This window comes from Dipodomys spectabilis, unplaced genomic scaffold (assembly GCF_019054845.1).
Source record: "Dipodomys spectabilis isolate Male_0828 unplaced genomic scaffold, ASM1905484v1 ptg000241l, whole genome shotgun sequence".
Lineage (NCBI taxonomy): Eukaryota > Metazoa > Chordata > Mammalia > Rodentia > Heteromyidae > Dipodomys > Dipodomys spectabilis.
This window is the reverse complement of record NW_024870918.1, coordinates 691542-719460: the sequence shown is the minus strand read 5'-3', so window position 1 is coordinate 719460 and position 27919 is coordinate 691542. Positions and strand designations below refer to the sequence as shown.

At 43.4% G+C, this 27919-nt stretch overlaps 1 protein-coding gene across 1 annotated transcript; it reads right to left on the bottom strand.

Moving 5' to 3' along the window:
- Nucleotides 1-146: 146 nt before the first annotated feature.
- On the bottom strand, nt 147-23478 carry Ak3 (adenylate kinase 3). The gene is made up of 5 exons (XM_042699321.1): nt 23202-23478; nt 13427-13546; nt 8084-8256; nt 5539-5657; nt 147-601 (listed from the first exon to the last, which is right to left on the bottom strand). The coding sequence occupies exons 1-5, from the start codon at nt 23350-23352 to the stop codon at nt 481-483; spliced, it is 684 nt and encodes a 227-aa protein (XP_042555255.1). The 5' UTR covers nt 23353-23478; the 3' UTR covers nt 147-480.
- Nucleotides 23479-27919: the final 4441 nt, after the last annotated feature.

Here is a 27919-nt window from a genome sequence, read left to right as displayed (position 1 = left end):
AACATATCTAATAAGTTCAGTTGCATTTTTCTCGGCGATATTACAGTGTTTCACAAGACCCCACCCCATGGGACTAGAAAAACATGTTTTTTACATTTAAAAACCACTGATGGGATATTTTCCCTCAAATGACATGTAGTTTTTAAAAACATTTCTAGAAAAAAAAACATCATAATTTTACCAACCACTTCTTTTAGAGAACAGAAAGATTACTAACAATTCTTTTAATTTTTTTTTTAAAAGTCAACATCTCACATTTTTTTCATTGCACACCCTTAATAGATAACTGGCTAAAACCTAGATGGTTTCAGAAGGGCAACTTCAAGACTTGACTCATTTGGCACATCCACAGTAGTATCCAGAATAAAGATCAGTAGAAGAAGTAAAACATGATTTTCAAAGAAGATGCTGAGGCTTGGGCAAAGGAGCTGTTAAATGCAGATGAAGGTTCTGGTTATCTTCCTAGTTAGCCCTTTCTCTTCAGGGAGTAACCGAGGCTTTCTGGTTTGTTTGTGGAACTTTCGTTTGCAGGAAAGCATATACATAGGGCCAGATCTTATTCGTTTCTGTTCCAGAAAATGTTTCCAATACCCCTTTTTTCCTAAGGATGAAAAACAAGACAGGATAGTAATGTTATTATTACAGAACATGTCTCAGTTTTCGTAATGAGCTTTTTCTTTCTCTGTAAAGATTTTCTGCAGAAAGGAAAAGGAAGGAAGGAGGGAGGGAGGGAGGGAAGGAAGGAAGGAAAAAGATAGACTTAGGGTCTTAAAAGCATAGCTCGTTGCTATTAGTGAGGATCCGGTTTACTAATTTTGATTAGTGTCTATGTCAAGGAAATATTTCCCAGCCTTTCCCAGACTTCCTTAATTACAAAGTCTACCTACTTTTTCTAGTGGCATGCGTATTCTCTTAATTCTTGATGTTTTTCTTGGTTGGCATTAGGAATGTTAGATTCTTACTTTTAGTTTTGCCTCATGGTTTATAGACATGTGCATTGAAAAATAATAGCCTTGGTCATTTGTTGAGAATGTACTGTGTGTTAAACCCGTGTGAAATGCTTTACATCTCAGTTCTTTCAAAAGCCCAAATATTCTTATTTTACTGATAAAATTATCTCATAAAATGACTTAGCCCAAACCACCAAATTGGAAGTAGATGTCAGATGCTAGACTTGCCCACTTTGACTTGTCTACTTATATCTTGCAAGAAGATGTAATGTCCACTTATATCTTGCAAAAAGAGCTACTATTTCATTGTTTCCTTTTTTATTTTTAAATCTAGGTTTATTTTCTTCCCCTCTATTCTATCCTTCTGAATTTTGACAGGAAGAGCAATAGAAAGTATTGGTTTGCTTGTGTTTTTGTTTTTCGTTTTGTTTTGTTTTTTGCCTATTAGGTCTCTCCATGTCTCCCTAGGCACATTTGTGTAGCTTGTCACCAGACCAGCAACCAAAGCCTGCCCTGTTTATTTCTGTTTCTGGCAGGTTAATAGGATAAAGAATAGGATGGAATCCTGGGGTTGCCTTTCAAGGCACACAGACCCCTCCAGAGATTCTGCACTCCTGCTAACCCTGCTTTTCCATCCCATGCACATTCCTGAGCTTAGCCATATGCCTTAAAGGCCACAAGAAGTCAGGCACTGGTGGCTCATGCCTGTAATCCTAGTAATCTGGAGGCTGACATCTGAGGATTGCAATTCAAAGCCAACCTGGGAGGAAAAAAAGATGACTGGAAGAGTTTTATATCTAAAGCCAACCAAGACAGTGCAAAGACCTCAGTTCAAGCCACAGCATTGACTGTGTGTGTGTGTGTGTGTGTGTGTGTGTGTGTGTGTGTGTGTACACAATTGTCCCTCTTAAGGGCTGCATGAAACATCTCTGAAGAACTTTTAACTTTCTAAAAACAGGATCAGTCTTACCTTGCAACTATTCTTAGGTTTTCATAGGTTTCTCTAGAAATAAAGGAATTCTTTTCCTGATGCCTTATAACATTTGCCACAGTTAAATAATACTCACTGGTTTCTTAGTAAGAAATATCAGTTGGGGAAAGAAATTATGCAATGCAGCATTCTTTGTCTAATAACAGCCCTTCAGCTTCTAAAATCTCCAGGCAGCTAGGGAAGCTTTCAGGAGAACTAGTTAACAGTTGTTAACTAGCTACCCTCTTGGCATCATTTAGCATTGAGCTAGGATTACAAGAGGTATATAACTGAGGCTAGAACTCTAGCGACCAGTCAACCTTGAAGCTGTAACTTGGAGCAGGCATTTGTCACTTTCATTTCTGTGTCATAAACTAGAGCCACCTCCAAAGAGCACGAGCATCATTGTAAACACAAACTGATCACACTCTAAAATGGCCCACATCTGAGAAGTTATATAACTCAGCATGTTTTAATAACAATGCTATCACTAAGGTTTTTTGGGGGGGGGTTGTTTGTTTTTTTACAAATGCAGCTTAGTTTTAGGTGTGAGAACTTCGTAAGAAAAGCTTGAATTAATGGCAAGAAGTAGTAGAAAACAGCTCTAGAAACAATGACTGGGACATTTCTTTTTTTTGGGGGGTGGGGGGTCCGGTCGTAGGGCCTGAACTCTGGGCCTGGGTACCCTCAGCTCTTCAGCTCAAGGCTAGAGCTCTACCAATTGAGCCACAGCGCCACTTCTGGCTTTTTTTTTCTTCTGTTTATGTGGTGCTGAGGAATCGAACCCAGGGCCTCATGCATGCAAGGCAAGCGCTCTACCACTGAACTACATTCCCTGCCCCTGGGACATTTCTTAAGAGAAGGACCCAACCAAGGGACAGGGATGTGGCTCAAGTGGTAGAGCACCTGGCTAGCCAGCTAGAGACACTGAGTACTGCCAAAAAAGTTTTGTTTGTTTGTTTTTTGTGGGTTGTGGAGCCTGAACTCTGGGCCTGGGCGCTGTCCCTCAGCTCTTCAGCTCAAGGCTAGCATTCTACCACTTGAGCCACACCGGTTTTTCTGCTTAGGTGGTACTGAGGAATCGAACCCAGGGCCTCATGCGTGCTAGGCAAGCACCACCGAGTCATTCACTAATGTAGCTCTCCTCAACCTCCTAGGAGACACTAACCCCTGCTGGGATTATGTCTAGTTCATAGCCTGGCAGTCATGGTATTATCTGTTCAGCAAAAATACATTCTGGATACTTTTCACTAAACAACTTCCTGACCAGATTCAGTCCATGAAGTTCAAGTGAGACTCTTCCTCTCCTGCATCTTCAATGGCAAAACAATCAGAGCTAATCAGAATGAATCCTGGGAGTTTTGCTGACAAACGTGACTCCTTTGGAGGTAAACTGACATGTTGAGGAAAACCCACTCAGAGGGAGGCCACTTCAAACTCAATACAGGAAGATGGAGCTAAGAGGGACTGAGGTTTAATAAGTCATTTTTATCACTATCTGGACCCAGCCAATTACCTTTGAGCTTTTTAGTTTTATCACTTACAAATCCCCCTTTGTGCTAAAGCTAGTGTAAATTAGGTTCCTGATTAATATAAACAGTGTATCACACTGCATGATAAATAGTGCTGACTCAACTCTTGGCCTTACCCTTATCTAGAAGGTAATTTTCCATAAAGCCTAGAGGGATCTGGGTCTGACTGCCTGTGTGCACCAAGGATTGGCACAATGTCAACAAATCATGTGTATTGGGTGATTTTTTTCTTTTTTTGGTTGGTTGTGGCTCAAGACTAGTGCTCTACTATTTTGAGCCATTGTGCCACTTCTAGTTTCCTGGTGGTTAACTGGAGATAGAGTCTCGCTCACTTTCCTGCCTGAGCTGGCTTTGAACCATGATCCTCAGATCTCAGCCTCCTGAGTAGCTAGGATGACAGGTCTGAGCCACCGGCACCTGGCTCACTCACTGGGCGATAGTTAGACATGAAGGTGGCTTTGAGCCTTCCCACAGCTTCTCTCACTTCAATCCCTTCACAGTCCTCTTTAATATGTCTGATTTTATAAATAAAGGATTTATGGCATCAAGGCCAAATACTTTGCCCAGGATCACACTATTTGGTAATCTATATACAAACCACAAAGTGAATTACCAACACTCGTATAATTTCTCTCTCTAGAAATAACTATTAGAATAGTTTGAACTCTGGCTTCAGATTTTATTGTATACTTATCCCAATTACAATAACAACTACCACCATAATCACAGCCAATATTTATTCAGTGCTTACTATATGCCAGGCACAATCCTAAGAACTACCCATATTAGCTCACTTTTAAGCCTCTATTTCTCCATTTCATATGGGAGAAAATGGGCAGAGGTTAAGCAAGAGGTGAAGGCCATACTAATTAAGTGGTGAGTTGGGAATTGAACTTGGGTATTCTGATTCTCACTACTGTCATTATTGAATCATTATTTAGTAAGTGAATGAATGAAAGGAAAGGAAAGGCAGTCATGCTCTAGAAGAAGAGCTGAAAGCTGGGTGCTGGAGGCTCATGCCCACAATCCGATCTACTCAGGAGGCTGAGAACTGAGGATCACAGTTCAAAGCCATACCAGGCAGGAAAGTCCTTGAGACTGTTATCTCCAATAAACCATCCCCCAAAAGACCAGAAAGGGAGCTCTGGGCTCAAGTGGTAGAGTGCTCCCTAGCCTTAAGCAAATGAAGCTCAAGGATAGCACCCAGGCCCTGAATTCAAGCCCCAGAACCAACAACAACAGAAGAGGAGGAAGAGGAGGCGAGGAAGAGAGGAGGCAAGGAAGAGGAAAAGGAGGAAGAGGAGAAGGAGAAAAGAAGAAGAGGTAAGTAAGGAAACAAGGGTTTGTTAGCCTGAGTCAAATATTAACTCCATATAGATAGTCCTCAAGTTAGTTGTATGATTTGAATTCTTTGAAAAGCAGACAAAATCATGTTAGGCTAGTAGCTTTGGAAAGCCTATGTAGCCAAATAAATGATCTGAGGGTTGGTCGTCGTTTGAGATTCTGTGCTAAAGCATGTTCATGGGCACACGTGGAGACATGTGGAGGGCATTACTGGATTTGCCTCAAGACTCAGTCCAGCCCCCTCTCTACTACCTGGCAGCATTAGAGTGAGACTGGCTTTGTCCCAGCTCTGGGTGTGGCTAATCATTGTAACCCCTCCCAGATCAGTGCAGGGATCAGGAGGGCAGGCTCTAACTATTGTAAGTTCCATTACGCTTGGACCTTCTCTCCATTAGGTAAAAGGTTACTGCTCAGGCCCTTCATGAAACAGGAAGCCCTATGATTCCTGGCAATATCTGCAACCATGCAGGATGCCTGAGGACAAAGCCAGTATACAAAGGCAGGTAAAGCTATGTGAATGACAAAACTGCTCAAAATCTCAGTGACTTGAAGCCCTGCTACCTGTTGGTCTTCCTTATTGCATAACATAAGCTAATAAATTTCCTTTATTAGTATACCAATTGGAATTGGCACTGGTTGGGTTTTTCTGCGTTTTCTTTTTTTCAACATGTTTGCTGTCAAGTATGGTAAACTCATGCAATTCATCATATGCAAGAGAAGTTCAGAAAGGCAGAATACTCACTGGTAATACTCCAGGACTGGCTCAGTTAGGGCTTCATAAGCTTTCAGTCTCTTGACCACTGTCTCTGGTTTATCATCCTCCCGTTGAATCAGAGGCTCTCCCGTCAGATCATCAATGCCCTACATGGAAGTCACAAGACTGCTACCAAATATATCTTTGAAGGATATTTTTATAAGCAGTTCAGTTCTTTTTTTAAACATCTTCTCTGTGCAAGCACCAACCCCAAATAAACAGAACCCAACCCTAACAGATCATCCAGTACAGAGCCAGGAGACCCTAGACTCGTTTCCATAAGTATTACAGACAGTTTAGATTTGGAATGACTGCCTCCCCCAATCCTGGCCTTACCCCAAAGCCTATGTATTGTTGAAAGTTTGATTCTCCATCCATAGCAATTGGAAGGTGGTAGAAAGTCTTAGGTCATTAGGGATGTGCCCTTGAAGAGAACTGTGGGATTATGACTACAGGGTCCCTTTCTCAGTGATTCTGGGGTTTGAACTCAACAGCCTCTAGGCTGGTGCTCTATCACTTGAGCCGCAACTCTTACAACTTTGCTGCTTTAGTTATTTGTTTAGGCAGAGTATCACAGTTTCTGCTCTGGTCATTCTGGACCAGAGTCCTGCTACTTTCACTTCCTGCACAGCTGAAATGACAGGCATACGTTACTATTCCTGGCTTGTGGGTTGAGAGAAAGTCTCACTTTTTTTGCCTGGACTGGCTTCAAACTGGGCTTCCTTCCTATCTCTGCCACTCAAATAGCTAGGATTTCAGGTTCAAGCCACCAGACCTGGCCTCCTGTCGCTTTTATTTGGTTCTGCAATCAGAGGTGAGTGGTTTTGCTCTGCCACCCACCCCCCACCATGCTAGACTGCCTCACCACAGGCCCCAAAGCAACAGCTAACTCATGGGTTGAACCTCCCAAACTGTGAGTCCAAATAAACCGTTTACCTTATGACTTGCTTGTATGTTACTGTAACAGAAAGACTAACACGGAGTATCAGTCACTTCCTGGTAGAAAGGTTTTCTAACCAGCCTCTAAATAAAAATGCATGTAAATACATACATATATTTACATATATTGATACATAGCCTCTAAATATATAGAAATATGTTATATATAAACATAAATATATGTAAATATATTGTATATATTTATATATACATTATCATTTTATATAATTTATAGCTATATAAAATATAAATATATTTATTTATATACATAAATACATATGATTTTTATATAGTCTCTAAATATATGTAGAGGTATATAATTTATATATATAAAAAGACTCAGCTACAGACGAATAATTTTAACTGTAACCAGTGTCCAGTTCTTGGTGCCTCTGCTCTTAACTCATTCATTCCCTACCACAGAATAATGGAATAGGAAATCCAAAATTTTTTTGGGGGGGGTCCGGTCATGGGCCTGAACTCTGGGCCTGGGCGCTGTCCCTCAGCTCTTTAGCTCAAGGCTAGCGCTCTACCACCTGAGCCACAGCGCCACTTCCAGCTTTTTTCTTTTTGCTTATGTGGTGCTGAGGAATCGAACCCAGGGCCTCAGGTATGCAAGGCAAGCGCTCTACCACTGAGCCACCTTCCCAGCCCAGGAAATCAAAACTTTTAATGTGTTAATTTTCTCTTCCCTGATTAGTATCTGAGAAACACATCCTTTTTTTTTCCCCCAGTCGGTCATGGGGCTTGAACTCAGGCCCAGGCACTGTCCCTGCGCTCTTTTGACCAAGGCCAGTGCTCTACCACTTTGAACCACTTCTCTTTTTTTTTCCTGGTAGTTAATTAGAGATGAATCTCCTGCTCCTGCTGGCTTTAAACCACAATCCTCAGATCTCAGCTTCCTGAATAGCTAGGATTACAGGCGTGAGCCCCCAGTGCCTGGCTTATGAAAAACATCTTCACGGGAAGAATTGTTTATTTTGGCTCAAGGTTTCAGTGGTTCCAGTCTAGGATTGCTTGGGCAGCAGGGGCATGTGGCAAAGCAATTTCTTTACCCCTGGGAGACAGAAAGCAGAGAGCAAGCGATGGACCCAGGATCGGGTATAACCTTCAAAGACATTACCCCACCACCACCACCACCCCCAGTGACTACTTCCTCTGGCTAGGCTCCACCTATGAGTTTCCACCACCTTCCAAAGGTGAACTGTCATCTCCCAAAACAATGCCACCACCTCCCAAAATAGAGCCACCGGCTGGAGACCAAGGACTCAACACAAGGAGCCTGTGAAAGACATTGCAGGCTCAAATAGGATACTTGTTTTCATTTCTTTTCCCTTCATCTTGAAGTAGTTATACCCAGCGGTGACCAGTCCACAAATCCGTTACATAACGCTTCTGAATGCGTAGCAAACCCCTGTGGCTGCAGAGGCACCAAGGGAATTAGACGTGTCACTGTGCCACGATGTAGCCTGAAACTAGAAACCCCCTGAAGTTTTTCTCAAAAAGAAGTCCATGTTCACCAAACTTCAATCTGTGAGGGCAAGGAGACCGGGTGAACCATCTGCTCTCTGCTGGTTCCACTGCAACTACTCACCACAGTTTTGGGAGGGTTGAATTCTATGTTGTAGACTCGGCCACTGGCTGGATGAATCCAGCGGGCAGTGAGGCGCTGCTTAATGACCTCAAAAGGCACATTCAGGTTAATCACTGTGTCTATTTGATAAGCTTTATCCAAGGCTTCTGCCTGTGGAAGGGTCCTTGGGAAACCTTTATAAATAATAAACAGGAAGAAAGGGAGGGTGAGGGGAGGAAAGACAATGAAAGAAGGAAAAGGAGATGGAAAGAGAGAAAGGAGAACAAATTAATGTTGGGTAGACTGATCCCAAACTATAACACCAGATGGGCTGATCACAACTCTAGTATATGAGTTATGACTTTTATTTTTTTCTTGTCTTGGTAACGAGGTCATGGAATGCCCAGATAATTAAGCAACTATACTGGGTGTGCATGCATGTGAGTGTGGTTTTTGTGTAAAAGTAACTTACATGAGTAGATGGACTAATGTGTCTTGCCCTCTCTAATGCAGATGGGTCTCAGCCAAACAGTTTGAAATCCTGAATAAAATGAAGATCAGAGCCTCCAAGTCACAGAGAATTCGTCTTGCCTGCCTGCCATCTAACTGGGACTTACACCTTTTCTTGCTTTTGAGCAAGACTGGATTCAGGTCAGGCTTGGTGATTGGGCTGATAATACCAGCTCGTGGTGAGTGAGACAGGAAGATCATGAGCATGAGGCCAGTCTGGGTTACACAGGGAGATGATATCACAAAACAAACACACAAACCAGAACTCATCGACTGCTCCCATAATCTCCATGTTTGTGGAAACATGACAGAAAACTATTTAAGCAGAAGAAAAGTCACAACAGATAAATCAGTTCATACAACTTGAGGGTTCCTAATCAAAATATTTTTTTAAAAAATCTGAAATCAAGTAATGCTTAGAAAGTTTTGGATTTTGGAGCCTTTTGGATTTGAGATTTTCAGATTCAGAATGTTCAACTGGTAGAATCTACACGAAAATCCCAGAGTACAAGGGCCACAAGGATTCCAGATACAGAACACTCAACAGTGTGGATCAGCAGTACAGAGAAAGGCAAATAGAGCGGATTGATGAGTCCAGAAAGGGACACAAGTATACCAGGGAATTTAAAACAATATGTTGGTGGAAGTGGTGCTATGGCTTAAAATGGTAGAGCACTAGCCTTAGGCAGAAAAGCTCAAGGACAGCACCCAGGCCCTGAGTTCAAGCCCCACACTGACAAAAAAATAAAATAATATGTTGAGCCAGGTTCCAGTGCCTCATGTTTGTAATCGTAGCTAATCAGGAGGCTGAGATCTGAGGATCGTGGTTCAAAGCCAGGCTGGGCAGGAAAGTCGGTAAGATTCTTATCTCCAACTAGCCACCAGAAAATCAGAAGCAGCAGCGCTGTGGCTCAAAGTGGTAGAATGTTAGCCTTGAGCAAAAGAGCTCTGGGATAGCATCCAAATCCTGAGTTCAAGACCCACTACTGGCAAAAAAAAAAATTGATCCCCAGTGTATTTTACTTTGCAGTGTTGTCTAAAGATATATTGTCCTGAAAATTTTAAATGAGTAGAAATATTTTTCCAAAGAGACAAAGTTTATAACTATACATATGTAATTCATTAGAACTAAATATTATCATGTGTATATATATATACACATAACATATACATAAATATATATGTATTCACATATATGTATGTATACATGTCTTTGTGTATATATATATGTAAATATGTGCATATAGTATATATGTATATACATGTATGTATATGTGTGTGTGTGTGTGTGTGTGTGTGTGTGTGTGTGTGTATATATATATATATATATATACAGTTAACACTGACATATAGAAAAATTTTCCTGTGGTTTAAGTTTTATAATGATAAAAATGACAAGAAATCTAGAGTTGGGCAAACAGACTCCAAAGAAAGCTTATACTTGTGAAGAGTTCAATCAATAAAAATCTTATTTAGGGGCTGGGAATGTAGCTTAGTGGTAGAGTGCTTGCCTAACATGCATGAAGCCTTGGGTTCAATTCCTCATTAGCACATAAACAGAAAAAGCCAGAAGTGGCGCTGTGGCTGAAGTGTTAGAGTGCTAGCCTTGAGCACAAAGAGACTCAGGGACAGCACCCAGGCCCTGAGTTCAAGCCCCATAACTGGTTAAAAAAAAATCTTATTTAGACCCAAATTTTAATAACAAATCAAGCATTTATTTAAAAATTTTACAATGAAGTAAGTGGCCCTGATAATTTAATTATACTATATTCAATGAGAATAAAAGGGATATAATAGGTAAATCCAGGAAGTATTTTCCACGTGCCTGGATCTGTGTGTCAAATATTTTTATAAGGATCATTTCTACCCTGGTGTCAGTGGCTCATGCCTGTAATGCTAACAACTCAGGAGGTTGAGATCTAAAGATCAAGGTTTAAAGCCAGCCCAAGCGGAAAAGTTTGTGAGACTCTTATCTCCAATTAATCACCAAAAAAGCCAAAAGTAGAGGTGTGGATCAAATGGTGGAGCCTCGGCCTTGAGTGAAAAAAAGTACAGGAGAGTGTGAATCCCTGAGTTCAAGCCCTAGAACTCTCTCTCCCTCCCCTCTCAGACACACACACACACACACACACACACACACACACACACACACACACACACAGATCATTTCTTTCAGTTGTCAAAATAGTTGAGAAATAGTTCTGTTCCTGCTTTACCAATGAGCAAACAAGGGCACAGTAAGAATCAGAACCTTGCTCTATCTAGCTCACAAAGCTATTGGGATGTGAACACAAATTGTTTAACCTACCACTTGTGCTTGTAACTGCTGAGTTTTCAGTTTAGTTCTACTCAGAAACTTAGAACCAAACTTCCAGGGGGGGAAAAAGATCAGTCAAAAATACCATCTACCAAGAAAAACAGAAGGATATTTTTCTTTACAGCATCATTCCAAACAGTGAAAAGCCAGATGCTACCCAAATGTTCCTCAGAAGGGATTAAAATATGACAGACACATACACAAAAATGGAAGCTTCTGCATCTTTTATTTCCATGAGACAAGTCTGTTAAAATCTAGTTTAATTCAGTGGAAAGGCAAAACGTAAAGTGTGTGTGTGTGTATGTGTGTGTGTGTGTGTGTGTGTGTGTGTGTGGAGAGAGAGAGAGATCTTATGGTCTATATATCAAGTGTCTCTCAAAATTCATGAGTTGAAAGTTTGGTCTCTTATCAGTAGATGATTGAATAACAAAGGATCTGAGTTCATCTATTAACCCATTGATAGACTGGGTCACATTAATTAGAAGGTGGAGCCTGGCTGGAGGAAGTAGGCCACTGGGAGGTTGGGGACACAATTTGGAAAGACATCTGCGTCCCTAGGCCTTCCTGTCTCTTCTCAGCTTCCTGGCTGCCATAATGTCAACAGCATGGCTGTACCACACTTTCCGTCATGGTCTACTTCACCACGGGCCTTCATCTTTGAGATAAAGAACGAGGCTCAAAAGAAGGCAAAGCCAAGGATCATGTTCACACTGAGGTTCAGGTTCTAAAACAGCTTTTGGCCCACAGAAGGCATTCTGTCAATATTGTATGTTGAGGATATGAAGATGGGGTTCGGACAGCATCCAGTGTTTAGCATAGTCTCTGCACACCAAAGCCTGTCCATAAATGTTTTTTTAAGAACTTCTGAGATTTTTGTTGTTGTTGTTTTGTCAGTCGTGGGGCCTGAACTCTGGGCCTGGGCGCTGTCCCTCAGCTCTTCAGCTCAAAGCTAGCGCTCTACCACTTGAGCCACATCGCCACTTCCAGTTTTTTCTGGCTTATGTGGTGCTGAGGAATCAAACCCAGGGCCTCATGCATGCAAGGCAAACACTCTACCACTGAGCCACCTTCCTAGCCCTTTTCTGTTTTTCTTTGTAGGTTCTTCCCCCATGGTATAACCCCTGTTGTCACTGTATTTGATTCTGGTGTCCTGCATCTTGTATCTACATTTCTCTAATTTGGGGAGGGGAAGGGAAATAACAAAATGCTGAAATAAGAATACAGGATGACCCATTGTAACAATGAGATGTACGAGACACTATGTTGAAAACAAACTTTACAACTTCCAGAGTAGGGGGGGAGTAGGGGAGGTGGGGGGAAAAGGGATGGTAGGGGAAAATCAAAAGAGGAGGTAACAATGCTCAATAGGAAATGGACTCATTACCTTGCTCATGTAACTGGAACCTCTATACAATATCTTTATAATAAAAAATATACATTTAAATTTTTTTAAAGAACTGAGTCCTCAAGATTTTGTGCAAATATTGACAGCAGCTGTGGTCAACAGCTCTTTCCTGTTGACTTTTCTGTGGGCAATCCTGATCAGTTTCCTCTTCCTGAAACGAGTTCCAAGTAGCAAACTAGACTCTGTCCAACCATTCCCCTTCATTCATCCTCTCCTTCGCTTTCCTGGTACAAATGGGGTCTATGTAGAACCTTTGTGCGATTAGAAAATAGTACAGCTTCTTGAATAAAGCAAGTGATCAGGCAGATGAGGGTGGGGGCAGTATTGAGTGCTTGTGCATGAATATGCAGAAATAGGAGTTTGAGAGAAGCCAACAGAAACAGCAAAACTAGACTAGCATATCTACTTCCAAACCAGAATGTTACATTGTAACTTGAATTTTGGAGGAAATGCTAATCCTATTTATTTTTAATCTCTTTTGTGTTCTCCTCATATGAACCAAGTAACACTTAAGAAATGTTTGCTAACACAAAAACAGTTGTTCTTAAGGGTTTGCCATGACTGACAGGTGGTAGAGGAAGGCTCCTACAACTATTGTTAAGTTACTATTGGAGCTTCCTTCTTTTGTGGCAATCCTTCCTTATCATAAAATAATCTAAGCTGAGTGCCAGTGGCTCATGCCTGTAATTCTAGCTACTTAGGAGGCTGAAATCTGAGGATCATAGTTCAAAGCCACCCCAGTCAGTAAAGTATAGGAGACTCTTATCTCCAACTGACCAGCAAAAAGCCAGATAGTTCAAGTGGTAGAGCACTAACCTTGAGCAAAAAAACTCAGGGATAGTTCAAGCCCCAAGATTGGCACACAGACACAACACAGACACACACACACACACAGAGTCCCAAAAATAGGAGGGTAGGAGAAGGATGTAGTCACGTCTGAAGGAACCTAGAAGTCATTCCTTCTTTCCTTTGAGATAAAGAACGAGGCTCAAAAGAAGGTGATTGGCCCAAGACCTAAGCCTGGTAAACGGACAAAACTCAGGTCCCTGCTTGCATTGTTGACAACTGTCCACAGCCCCCAAATACTCATTCTCCTGCCAGGCAATGAAAAAGTTCTGCAGGCCACACTTACCATCCAACAGCCAGTTATATTGGGTGAGATTTTTCAGCTCATGAAGGGCCAGGCGAGTCATGACATCATCGGGGATGAGCTTGCCTTGGTCAATGAATGTTTTGGCTAACACACCAATTTCTACAGCAGAGGAAGGGAAAGCAGTAAGTGCATTTGTTTGATTCAATTCCAGGCCCCTGGAAAAGAGTTCTCTCAAGAAGGCCTCATCACTACATGCCTAAAAGAAAATGTGTTATCACCCATCTTTCTACCAAAAGAAAGCACTAGTTTATGAAATAATTTCAGCGCATTTCCAATCCTCTGGGATATAAAACTATAAATATGTAAATATGTTCACAGAAAAAGAAAAGAATGCAAAACTATAGGCCAACACATTGACAGAAGTCATCTCTGTGAGATACAAATATTTGGGTGGTTTTAACATCTTTGTGCTTTTCTGTATTTTTTTTTTTGAAGATTTCCATCAGATAAAAAAGACAGATAATAAATAAAATTATTTTCCCTTGGAATAAATAGAGAATAGCGACCGTTCTGAGGTGGCTCAGTTTAAGTGTCTGTCATTATTTGTTAGTGCTGAGATGTTTCTAAACCTCTAAGTTGCTGTCACCATGACAGAATTCAAGTCTGACCACACCAGCAATAAACATATCACCCTTATTAGTAAGACATGCTAAAATAGGATTTATGAGCCATATAAAACAATACTCTTGAACATTTCAATTATATAGTTGCTCTTAGCTTTTCATTACTTTTACAATTTTGCTATCCTTTCTTGTTTTCTTTTATTCTTCTGAATGTATTCCTGCTACATTCTCAGAAATCAGATTAAAGAGTAAAGTATTTATGACAATTTTCTTGATTCCTCTTGCCATACTGACCCCCACACAAATTCCAACTCGTCAAATTCATGAAATTTGAGCTTAGCTAAGAATACACTGCTTGGAAAGTGGCCACCATTTGACAAGTATAGTAGCAGGATTAGAAACAGCGTGTTCTAAACGACCCAGTGTCAGAGATTGAATTTCCGCAACAGAAACAAAGACACTTATTTTTCAAGACCTTCCTTGTCTTCAAGGTCTTCCTCTCCATTCTCCTACCAAGATACTTTATGTATCTTTGGGGGGGGGGAGGGAGTATTGGATATTGAACTCTAGGTTTAATGCTTTTGAGGCAGGTGCTCTACCATTTAAGCCATCTTCCCAACCCTATGTGTTCTGATTTTATAGGTATGCTCTCACTTTTTGGTTGGTCTAGTCTGGACCACAATCCTATTTACATTTTCTGCCATATTTGGGATGAAAGGTGCTTCCTGCCACATCTAGCTTTTTCCCCCCTGTTGTGATAGTATCTCTAAACTCTTTCCCTGCACTGACCTCAAATCACAATCCTTCCTATTGTGAGAGGCTGAGGAAAAAGGGCTGGGGGGTCATGAAGAGCTGAGTTTAAAATACACTTTAGTTTGTTGGTCGTGGAGCTTGAACTCAGGGCCTGGGTGCTGTACCTGAGTTCTTTCACTCAAGGCTAGTGTTCTACCACTTTGAGCCACACCTCCACTTCCAGTTTTCTGGTGGTTAATTGGAGATAAGAGTCTCATGGAATTTCCTGCCCTGAATGGCTTTGAACCTTGATTCTAATATCTCAGCCACCTGAATAGCTAGGATTACAGCCACCAGTGCCTGGCACAAAATGTATCTTAAAGAAAAATATAGAAAAGTATCCATCGTCCTTCTACGCAATCGAAACTTCTCCCTTCAGACTTCCATAATACCACAGGCTTCTCTACAACACTGCCAAAACTATGTGTCTGCATGCTGTTATGGATGGAACTGTGCCAGCCCCAAATCTAAATATCGAAATCCTACCTTCTAAATGTGTATAATATTTACCAACAGGACTCTAACAGAGTAACTAAGATTGAATGAAGTTGTAAGTGTTGTAATCTGATACAAAATAGTGTTCCTATTCAAGGATACAGGAAAAGACATGAGAGAACCGTTGGTACCACACCCGGTACCAACTCTTACAGTGCATCATTTAGACTCTAAGAAAAGGAATTCAGGCTGGGCACTGCTGGCTCACACTTGTAATCCTAACAATTCAGGAGGCTGAGATCTGAGGATTGTGGTTCAAATCTAGTTCAGGCAGACAAAGCTGGGAGAACTCATCTCCAATTAACCTGTGAAAAGCCAGAAGTGGAAGTGTGGTTCAAATAGAATGCCAGCCTTGAAAATAAAAACTAATGGACAGGGCTGGGAAGGTGGCTCAGTGGTAGAGTGCTTGCTTTGCATGCATGAGGTCCTGGGTTTGATTCCTCAGCACCACATAAGCAGAAAAAGCCAGAAGTGGCACTGTGGCTCAAGTGGTAGAGCACTAGCCTTGAGCTGAAGAGCTGAGGGACAGTGTCCAGACCCAGAGTTCAAGGCCCATGACCAACAAACAAAAAACTAATGGACAGTGCCAGGCCCTGAGTTGGAACCCTAATACCAGCACAAAAAGGAAGGAAAAAAAGAGGAAGGGGAGGGGAGGGAAGGAGAAGGGAGGGAAGGAAAGGAAAGGGGAGGGAAGGGAAGGGAAAGGGAGGGGAGGGAAGGGAAAGGAAGGAAAGGGGAAGGAAAGAAAGGGAGGGAGGCAGGCAGGCAGGAAGGAAGGAAGGAAGGAAGGAAGGAAGGAAGGAAGGAAGGAAGGAAATTCTGCTACCTTGGCTACCTGTGGTGGTATGCTGACTAAAATACATTTCCTTTGCCCTCCTACCCCCAGGCCCTGTGACTTTTGCTGAAACCAGTGAGATCTACTCTGGGTATGTTCAGGTCCTAGCACTTGGCAGGTGCTTCATGGCCCCATGAATGGGTGTGTGGGTATGGACAGAGAGGAGGACCAGGAGTCTCCTGGATTCCAGCCAAGCTTGTTTGTTTGTTACAATTTCTGTATTGTTGTTGTTATTGTTGTTATTATTATTATATTATCTTTAAGTAGCTGTACAAAAAGATTTCCATTCAACATGGCAGTTGAGGAGTGCACTGTAGCTTGGTCAGTGTCACGGCTTCCCTCATTCTCTCCTATCTCTCCCAACCCCACTCATCTCCTCATTTTTCCTAGTTCCATTTTTTTTTGGGGGGGGTCCGGTCGTGGGCCTGAACTCTGGGCCTGGGCGCTGTCCCTCAGCTCTTCAGCTCAAGGCTAGTGCTCTACCACTTGAGCCACAGCGCCACTTCTGGCTTTTTTCTTTTTGCTTATGTGGTGCTGAGGAACCGAACCCAGGGCCTTAGGCATGCAAGGCAAGCGCTCTACCACTGAGCCACCTTCTCAGCCCCTCCTAGTTCCATTTTCACCTATATACATTGACTATTATGACTGCATTAGCCTACTTCTCTTCATTCATCTCCTCCCTTTCCCTTGACCTCACCCTCCCTACCCCCAAACCATAAGTACTAGCTAGCTTCCTGCTATTCATTTTGCCAGACTGTAACTTAGTTGTTCAGGGAGTTACCCCACTGGAATCCTCCCCTGCGAACGCCACAGTTCAGTTCATGCTTTTGTGTACCTGTGCATTTACCATGAATTTTAAAAGGCCTAACCTACTTGGTTAAAATTTAACAATCCAGTTTTTAAAAAAACACACTTCCTTTAAGACAATATTTGATAAATTGCTCTTTAAGCTACTTATACCTACAAAGCAACAGAAAAAGAAAAAAGAATCCAAATGTCCATCAACTCATGAATGGAGAAGTAAAATGTATCCTATTCATGCAATGCAATATAATTGAACAATAAAAAGGAATGGAATACTAACAAACAGTACAATACAGTGAATTCTGATCAACACTAGGATAAGCTGGTCTGATATGCAATCCTGGGGTAGGATTGCTTGTTCCCAGGAGTTTAGGGCTAGCCTAGACAACATGTTGATATGCTGTCTCTTAACACAAAGCAACACAATTATGCCTATTGACTATGAAACTGACAGAAAAGACCATATTTTGTATAATTCCACTTGTCATTGTCTGGTTATTTTGTTTGTTTTTGTGCTAATACTGGGGCTCAAAATTAGGGCCTTGAGCTCCTGCTTAGCTTTTCATTCAAGGCTGGTGCTTTACCATTGAAGCTACACTTCTAAGTCTGGCTTTTTGCTGGTTAATTGGACATAGGAGTCTCACAGACTCTCCTGCCCAGGCTGGTTTTGAATTGTGATCCTCAGTTCTCAGACTCTGAAGTAGCTAGGATTACAGGCACGAGCCACAGCTCCCAACATACAATTTCATTTGTATGAAATGACAACAATAAGCAAACGAACAGATACACAAGCATAATTACTGTCGCTAGAGGCTCAGGTGGGGACAGAAATGGAATAACAAATAAGTTTCTTCTGTGAGCAATGAAAATATTCTGAAATTCATTGTGATGTTTGCACAGCTCTCTGATTATACATTCCATTGCACTGAAAGTGACACTGTATATGAATCATATCTCTACAAAGCTGCTAGGGGAAAAAATGACATAGAACACTCCTTTTGGAAAGCAATATTGTTCAAGGTTCAGAACACTGTGTCCAGCGTGCGATCATTTGTGTAAAACACAAACACAGAAGAAATAGATTCACATGTGGGTGCTGACCCTGAGCTTATTTTGCTCAAGGCTAGCACTCTATCACTTGAGCCACAGTTCCACTTCTGGCTTTTTCCTGGTTAATTAGAAATAAGAGTGTCTCAAACTTTTCTGTGTAGGCTTCTCTCAAAGCCTGATCCTTAGATCTCAGCTTCTTGAGCAGCTAGGATTACAGGCATGAGCTACCAGTGCCCAGCTCAGCGAGAAGTTATATTTTAAATCACGTGTCCAGATGAGGAAAACTCCAAGGTCCAAACAGGTAATACTGATAATACTCCTAGAAGGAATGCTCAAAGCATATGCATTTTAAACTAAAAGAGCAGCGATCTCCTGGGGGTGATTTTAAGCTTTAGCTATGAAACATAGCCATGGGTTATAAATGCAGCACCTTCATAAACCTCCTCACTAAGAATTGTCTTGAGGGGAATCGAGATGCTTCTGCATGTTCATGTACAGGATAATTTATAATCATTTATTTGACAGCAAACAATGGTAATGACATACAGGCCCAATAAAAGGAAAAATGGTTAGGACTGGGAAGGTGGTCCAGTGGTAGAGTGCTTTCCTTGCATGCATAATGCCCTGGGTTTAATTCCTCAGTACCACTTAAGCAAAAAACAAGCCAGAAGTAGTGCTGAGGCTCAAGTGGTAGAGCGCTAGCCTTGAGTTGAAGAGCTGAGGGACAGCACCCAGGCCCAGAGTTCAGGCACCATGACCAACAAAAAAAAAAAGAGAAAAATGGTTAAACTCAGTGTGTGTGTGTGTGTGTGTGTGTGTGTGTGTGTGTGTTACTGGGGATTGAACTAAAAGCTTCTTGCTAGCGTGGTTTCACCATTTGAGACATATTAATGGTCTTTTTTTGCTTTTGTTATTTTCTTGATGAGGTCTCAAGTTTTTGCCCAGGCCTCAGACTGAGATGATCTTTTGGGCTGGACGGGCTCCAAACCTTAGTCCTCCTGATCTCTGTTCCCAAGTAGCTGAGATTATAGCCAGGGTTTTATTGTGTTATTCCATGTATGCATATAATGTACTTTGATCAAATTCACCACCCTCTATTAGGAAATTAAATCCTAAGGCTGCTTAATAATGTGTGAATATGCACACAATAAATGAGAATAAAAAGTACCCAAAATAGGTTGAGCACTGGTGACTCACACACCTGTAATCCTCAAATACGATCTCAGAAAGTTGAGATCTGTGGATTACAGTTTGAAGCCAGTCTGGGAAGAAAAGTTTGCTAGATTCCATCTCCAAAATAACCAGCAAAAAAATTGGAGTAGAAATGTGGGTTAAGTAGTAGAGTAGCCAGCCTAGCAACGTGAAGCTCTGGTTCAAATCCCACTACCACAAAAAGTATCAAAAGCATAATAATTTTATAAATACACAAAAATGAAACAAAGGAGCAAGAAAAAAATGAAAGAAAGAAGGAAAGAAAAAAGAATACTCTGAGTTAGCTACAATTTGTCTCTGTGTAGCGAGACAGCACTATGGATAATTTTAATTTTGCTTCTTACATTCTAATAACATTTTCTCCCTTTGATAATGCTTTGCCTATAGTATAAGAAAACATAAAGCAGAATGAACATTACATTGTTTTTGGCTCTGATCCTGTGGAAATATCCAATCTATCCCTAAATATTTGTTGGGAATATATTCTTAGCCCTGAGGTGCAGGAGAGTGTCAGATTGAGTTCTGAAAGAACAATCTGTAACAACAGATTATTCATAACAACTGTAATAGCAATCTCTGGACACCTCCCAAGCTCCATTTTCTGCTCTCTTTGTTTTTTAAAAAAAGTCCATCTTCTTTGAAGAACTTTAGCAGGTGGATGAGCCAGTTACAGATCCCTTGGGGGCTGGCTGGAAGCTTTCCCTAGCTGGAGTAGAACACCTCACCCCTTTTGAACCATGACCCTGCAAACTTCTCTCATGACATTCTAGTTCTCTTCTAGTTTTTATTTAAAGAAACATTTCCCATTTGTGGAGTGGAAGGGAAAAAACAAATCGTTTAACTTGGGATACAGGTGGACCCATTGCAACAATGAGATGTTCAAGTCGTTATGTTGAAAAACGAACTTTACAACTTTGGTGGGGGGAGGGGGGATCAGGTGGGGGGAGGTGGGAGGAAGATGGAAAGGGATGGGAAGGGGAAACAAAGAGGAGGCAACAATGCTTGATAAGGAATGTACTCGTTATCTTGCCCATGTAATTGTAACTCCTCTGTACGGTATTCTCACAATAACAATAAAAAATAATAATAATAAGCAGAATGGCCTGGTACCAGTGGTTCACGCTTGTAATCTTAGCTACTCAGGAGGCTGACATCTGAGGATCACAGTTTGAAGCCAGCATACGTGGGAAAGTTTATGGGACTCCTTACCTCCAATTAACCACCACCACTACCACCACCTCCGAAGAAGAAGAAGCAGCAGCAGCAGTCTGGGCAGGTGCTGCTTTGTTCATATTTGAAGTTACAGGGAAGGGAAGAGCAAAAGTGTCAGGGAGTGTTAAGGATAAGAAAGAAACATTGTTTCTTCACTTTTAAAAGTTTATGAGAATAGCTTTGAAATGTACTGTTCGAAAATGTTACCTGTTTCAACAAATTAGCAAACATTTCTTGCTGAAAATGAACCTCACTGAAGGTTATGGTTCACTGCTCAGTCATTTTCAGATAACTCCTTTAGGAGCCAAGGCTGGAGATGCAACTTGCTAACCAGGTATTGTTTGTAGTTTGGATAGCCTAACACCCAGAGACCTTCCACATTGCTCCTGCCTGCTCCCTGTTACCTAATGAATTCAGTATGTTGCATCAAGAACATTTAGCAAGAGTAGACAATTTAACCTTTGGTTGGATAAACTTAATTAACTAAAAGAAACTTTATTATGTTTTTAAGATAAATGCTAAAAGAGAATAAGATGTTGCAAAATATGCAGGGTTGAGAACCAAAGAACTTTAAGAGATAAAGTAAAAGCACTGGCCAAGAGCCAGTGGCTCACTCCTGTAGGAGGCTGAAATCTGAAAGAATGGAGGTTCCATGACAGCCTGAACAGGAAAATCCATGAAACTCTTATCTGCAATTAACCATGAGAAAAAATGGCAGTGGAGCTGTGGCTCAAGTGGTAGAGCACTAGCCTTGACCAAAAAATGCTCAGGCACTGAGTTCAAGCCCCAGGTCTGGCATAAATAAATCTATACACATTGGGTTTTTTCTTTAATCAAATATCAGTATTTCTTTACACAGAACAAACAGGGAATAACCTAGATGTTCATTAAGAGGGGACTGGGGGGCTGGGAAGGTGGCTCAGTGGTAGAGCGCTTGCCTTGCATGCATGAGGCCCTGGGTTCAATTCCTCAGCACCACATAAGCAAAAAGAAAGAGGGGACTGGCTAAATTTATCATAACAGATTCAGCAAATCCATCTTCTAGAAGCATAATGCAATGGATTTGCCCATCGCCATGAGGAAAGATAGGCCTAATACTTTGTGAAAACACTGGTGCTGAGCAGAATATAATATGGTTACATAGTACATACAGGATATGCACCGGAGTGTCTGAACATAAATAGGTGTTTCTAGAAGGAAACATACTTTTCCTCTCTGAAGAGTGGGAATGAGGCAGGAAATGAGAGAAAGCTTTGTGGGTTTTTTTTTGTTTTTTTTGTTTGTTTTTACTGTATGTACTTTTCTTCCATCTATCTTATCCAAGCCTTTTTCCTTTTTTTTTTTTTTTGAACCAAGTAAAGGCACTATTTTAAGCAAAGATTCAAAAATGAGATTCAAAATGATTCAAAATTAATTTCAACATGAGTTCAGTTTTGGAAGTAAAGGTCAACACTTAGGTGGTGAAGAATGTATGCATGAGCTGGGAATGTGGCTTAGTGGTAGAGTACTTGCCTAGCATGCATGAAGCCCTGGGTTCGATTCCTCAGTACCACATAAATAGAAAAAGCCAGAAGTGGCGCTGTGGCTCAAGTGGTAGAGTGCTAGCCTTGAGCAAAAGAAGCTCAGGGACAGTGCCCAGGCCCTGAATTCAAGCCCCAGGACTGGCAAAAAAAAAAAAAGAATGTACTGAGGTAATAGTTGTTGGTGGTCGTGGTGATGGTGTGTGTGTGTGTGTGTGTGTGTGTGTGTGTGCACGCTTGAGTTCAGTGCTTTGTGTTTGCCCTTGGCTTTTTTATTCAGCTTTTTGTGCTCATGGCTGGCACTTTACCACTTGGGCCACATCTCCAGTCCATCATTTTACTAGCTATCATTGGAGATGGGAATCCCTTGTTTGTTTCTGTCTGGACTTGCATCCACTCTCCAACCCTCAAGTCTCAACTTCCCCAGTGGCTTGGATGATAGTCACGAGCCACTCACAGCCAGCCAGTGGAGAGGCCATGACTCACTCCTGTCATCCCAGAGCCTGGGAGGGGGAGGAAGGAGGATTAAGAACGCGAGGCCAGCCTGAGCTACCTAGTGAGACCCCGTCTCAAAAAAACAAGACAAAAATAGACGTCTTCCGGTCGAAGTAACACGCCACACACAGTCACCCACGGCCAAGCACACGAGTCCACGAAGATGGCATTGTGCAAAGTTACAAGGACGCATTCCACACGAGCAACACCACCATCTTTTATGTAATCTCCGACACGGATCGCTGTCGTCTGTGTCTTCAGAACTATCGGAGGCGGGGGGGGGGGGGGGGGGGGGTGTCTAAACCTGTTTCGTGCTGGCAAGTAGGGTTAAATAATAATCGGCTTTGAGATGAACGAAGACAAGGTCGGAGCTACAATCACCCAAGGGCGGGGGGGGGGGGGGGGGGGAATCAAAGTAAGGAAAAGAGCAACCCGAGCAGAGCCAGACCAGACCGGATCCCTACGAACAAGGACACATGGAGACAGAAAACAAGCTCTGCCCGATGACCCTTCCAAACACACACACACACAGCGCACCCCAAAACAGCTGCGAGGGGGCGCCTCCCCGGCAAAGCCGAGCGCTTTTCCTTTCTTTCCATCTGTGAACTTGGAGTTAGTTACCCCCCCCCTCCTCCCCGCTGACCCCAGGCTGTCCACCCAAACCGGAAGTTTGGGGGTGCGCTGTGCCCGATTACCCCCTCCCCACTTTCCGCAGACCCCCTGGCCCCGGCCCTCCGCCCGCCAAGCGCCCCGGCGCGCCCCGGCCCGGCTCCCACCTGTGCCCTGCAGCATGTTCTGTCGCAGCAGGTCCCCGCTGGAGAGGTGTTTGAGCTCGAAGTGCTGGGTGATGCGGGACGACACGGTGCCCTTGCCCGAGCCGGGGGCCCCCATGATCACGGCGCGCAGCAGCCGCGCGGACGCCCCCATGGCGGTGGGCCAGCAGGGGCCGGGGTGACGCGCGCGGCGGCGGGGTTCGGCCTGGCCTGCGCTCCGCGGCTCCGCGGCTCCGCGGCCCCGGCCCCGCCGGCTGGCAGCGCTGCAAACAGGCGGCGGCGGCGGCGGCCAGGGCGCCGGGCTCTCCCGGAAGTGAGCGCCGGTCACCGGGGGCCGCCCCGCCCGCCCGCCCGCCGCTGCGCCCGCCTCCCGGCCACCCCCGCGCACCCCTTCCCCGCAGCCAGGCCCAGCCCTGGCGGCCGCTGCCCCCAGCCCCGGTGCCACCCAGCCCCGCGCTCTGCGCCTCGGAAAGCGGGGTGTCCTTTGCTCCCCTTCACCCCCTTGGCAACCTCCGGATGCCCCCCCTGCGCCCCACTTCTTTCATTTCGCCCCCTGCGCCCCTCGGTGTTTTCAGATCCTACGCCTTTGCCTGCCCAGTCTGGACCAGATGGGCCGTGCTCGCCTCTAGTCTCCCAGGACGCCTCCATTTCCACCTCTAGACACCCCTCGGCGCCCCCACTTTCTACCTCTAGATGCCTCTTGGTGCCACTGGTTTGCTCCACCACCACCTCCTTTCTCACCCCGGCTCTTCTGTCCACGCCGGGCTTTGTCCTGTCCATTCCCACCGGCTATGCCCAACCTCCCCCCCCCCCCATCCTCACAGTCCCTTGGGTAATCCTTGCCCCTCTCCCCCGGTGCCCACTCATGTCAGTTCCCCTGGCTCACCCAGCACCCGCATTTCCCTCCCGTTCCCGGTCACTGTCCGTCCTTTGCCCCCCTCCATCCTGTGCTGCCAAGATCAGGCTCCCCTCTCTGGGTGTAATTACCGGGGAGAGCCTAAAGCCCCTCCTCCCCCTTCCCCACACTTCACTCCTGATCTCAGGGTTCATCAAGTGAGGTGCTTTAAGTCCCCTGCCTGGCAGGTCACCGACATCCCATTTGCAAAATCAAACGGGTGGCTACTTTTTACTTTTGGAGAGTCCCAGAGGACTGGATCCTCGGGGGGGGGGGGGGGGGGACCTCATTGGCCTTATTGGGTACCTGTAGGTGCCCTGGTCCCCAAGGATGTCAGAGAGTGCGGCGGTGAGCTGCACCAATTCCACGCCCGGGAGTTTCAAGTGTAGTGGCAGAAGCAGATCCTAGGTGAGGAATGAGACGTACGGAGCCATTCTATGAACAAAATCAAGGAGAATGTGTGGAAGCCTGTGGGCGGAGGCTGTCTTAGGCGGGTTGGGGGGGGGGGGGGTCAGTAGCTTTGATGAATGGACATTTGCTCCTAGTTCTGAGCTGGAATGCATAGAGAGAGGGGCCTAGGTAGGGGGAAGGGATTATGACTGTCAAGTTGGGCAATGTTGGTAAAAGAGAAATGGGAGACAAATGCTCCAGTCGGGTTTCATCCATACAAATAGACATGGAGGATTGGTATAGAACGGCCGAGAGGCAAGTGAAGTTTGTAATACAGCACCAGCCACAGGGAAAGTAAAGCTTGTCCCTGGGGGTTTATCCTCATTTCTCTTATTGAGACCCTATGCTAGGCCAAAAGGAGGCTCTGTGAAAATCCAGTGTCGCCTTAGGTTGCTAAATGAGTGCTTCAGAACTGTTTGTAATTTTTTATTCATTTGTGTATTTATTTTTGTGCAACCCAGGCGTTTGAACTTGGGACCTGGGTGCTGTCCCTAAGTTTTTTGTTTGTTTGTTTTTTTGCCAAGGCTGCCATTTCAGCCTCAGTTTTACATCCAACTTTTTGGTGGTTAATTGGAGATAAGAGTCTCATGGACTTTCCTTCCCAGGCTGGCTTTGAACCACTATCCTCACATCTCGGCCTCCTGAGTAACTAGGATTATGGGTGAGAGCCATCTATACCAGGCTAACCCTGCTTTTAATTTTGAAGATAGAGATTATATCAGAGAGTTATGGCAAGAGACAATTTGGCTTAGAGAACCAAACTGATCTGGGTGGGAGGGGGAGGGGATTTTAGTAGGCAGACTGCTCTGTATTTAGAAAATTAATAGCTCGTGCATATTCATTGCTAAGTAAGAAAGAATGAAAACAAATTAAACTTGGAGTTAGGAAAAGGACGTTTAAATAACCCAAGGAAAGAAAAGAAGTTGGACAAGTAAACAAGACACAGAACCAAGATAAGACTAAAAATAAAAGGCAGGAGATGTTCCAGTGAAGCAATACTAGCGAACGCGGTGGGGGGAAATTGCTTCTAATGCTGGAAATAGTTGAGCTTTCAGCACCAAAAGACACTTGAAAATAAATGCTTTGGAAATCTGGCTTGGAAATAAATGAATCTGAACAATAACAACAAGCCCTGAGGAGTCCACCATTTCATGAGGTAGGAGAAGCTAAGTGTGGGTGCATACCCTCCCCTCTCCTGCAGAACACCAACCCATGTTGGTTTTGCCAAAGGTTGTTGATTACAAATGAGTCAGTGATTGCCAAACTGGAAAATCTCCTGGCAACCGTGCCTAGCAGAGTCATTTCATCACACAAAGGCATTTGTGTGGGTCTTTGCTTCACTGTTTAATTTGCTCCAATGGTAATGACAGAATTCAAAATTAACACAAATCTTAATTTTGTGTGTGTGTGTGTGTGTGTGTGTGCTGGTATCAGGCCTTCCACTGAAGGCCTCACACAATCCTCAGCTTTTTTTGCACACAGCTGGTACTCTACCATGTGAGCCACACCTCCAGTCCAACTTTTTAGTTAATTGGAGATAGTGTCATGGACTTTTCTTCCAGGCCTGTAACCTCCATCCTTTGATCTCAGCCTTCTGATTAGCTACGATTACAGATGTGAGCCACCAGCATCCATTCTGAGTTTTAATATAGCAGGGGCCTCAAACTATATATAACTAAATGTTTATACAGATTTCACTTGAATCAAATGAAATTCAGATGAATGCTGTGCATTGTAGGCCTTCAATAAATGTATGTTGGTTAAATGCTAAGAATTACTGTGTTGTCTCCCTGACAATATTTGACACCTTTAGAATTTGGGGGGGAGGGTGATTACAGGCACTTGTTACAGGCTGAATTACATCTTCTCAAAAAATATGTGTAGGTATTGGGACTACCCAGAATCTTCTTGAGGAAAGGGACTTGACTAAAACTATTACAGAAGAGAAAGACAGGGAGAGAATTCTTGATTTGGCTCCAGAAATGAACATCAGGATGATTCTGTTTGTCTGGGGATATCTTTGAGATTCAGATCTACATTGGTTTTCTTTCTACTAACCTCTGGCCACTTAATTACTTGCTTTGACTTTTACCCCTACAATCTTTTCCAAGGTTCTTGCTCCTAGACTCTTATCTGATGATTCTTGTCCCTGTTTAGGGTCTTGAAGTGGTAAGAAAGGCAAGCTACATGGCACATGGTGACTTACTATGATTCTGTAGGCACATGCTTTATGCTCTTGTTGATGCTGTATCATGGGTTTTCTTTAAGGCAGGGATTTTTAACAGGGCTGTTGTTTTTTTTTGTGGGGTTTCTTTGTGAGGTTAGGGTATAACCGCACAACAGAACAGTTCTCTGTGATGTCTTTCAAGAAAGTCAGAGTTGTATGTCAAGAATGAATGTTCCGTAGAAGCACTCTTTTTTCTTTTTTTAACACATTAGGTACTTTTTTTTTTCTATTTTCTCTTCCTTGCCCTCTCTATTCTAAGTCTTCAAGGCTGTCTATAACAACCTTTGAAGTCTAGGGTGGAGGAAGCTATGCTCCCCAGTTCTGGAAACCAGCAAACCTGCAGGGTGGATACCATGCCATCATTGACCACTTTCATCTTCTAGGACAGTGGCCTGTGCTGTGCCTGGAGCCACAAGAGGAACAGCTGAAGAACACTGGCTGGAATGCAGGGAGCAGAGTCGTGACATGGCCCTGGGCAGGGAGCCAGGAAACTTCCACCCCAAGGGCCTGAGCTCAGTGAACCTGCTGGGGGAGGGGCACTGGTCATTGAAAGGCCTTGAGGTCATTCTCCTATTGCTTTGATCACTAGCACCCAACTTCCTTCTATTCATAGGAGGCCTCTTGGCCAACATCCTTGTTCTTTACTCCTAGGTATGCTTCTTCAATTCTTTATATGGCTAGCCTGAGGATTTTCCTACTTTTCCCTGCTCTACCTCTTTTTGAAAAGATAAATCTCATGTGTAAAGCTCATCATGTACAAGCAGCTGATACCTGTAAATCCTAGCTACTCTGGAGGCTGAGGTCTGAGGGTCATGGTTCGAAGGGAGCTCAGGCAGGAAAGTTTGGAAGACACCAAAAAGCTGGAGAATGGAGTTCAAGTGGCAGAGTGCTGGCTTTGAGAAAGAAAACAAAAGCTAATGAACACTGCCCAGTCCCAGAGTTCAAGCTCTAGTATCAGCCCCCCTCCCTCCCCCCCACATATACACATATACACACACAATTCCAGGGGTAGCTTACTTTATCTTGCATTTTAATAGATGCAATTGAAAGAAGCTTCTAGCACAGTAATGCTAGCTACTCAGGAGGCTAGAGAGAAAGCATCTCAGTTGGAGGCCAGCCTGTCCAGAAAAATCCCAGAGACTCTATCTC

What these genes read in the sequence shown, in the direction of transcription:
- Ak3 (XM_042699321.1), bottom strand. Translation starts at nt 23,352, where the DNA reads ATGGGGGCGTCCGCGCGGCTGCTGCGCGCCGTGATCATGGGGGCCCCC. An exon ending in ATATAACTGGCTGTTGGATG is followed by an intron (nt 8,257 to 13,426) that starts GTAAGTGTGGCC and finishes TTATTTATAAAG; the next exon opens with GTTTCCCAAGGACCCTTCCA. An exon ending in CCAGTCCTGGAGTATTACCA is followed by an intron (nt 602 to 5,538) that starts GTGAGTATTCTG and finishes TTTCATCCTTAG; the next exon opens with GAAAAAAGGGGTATTGGAAA.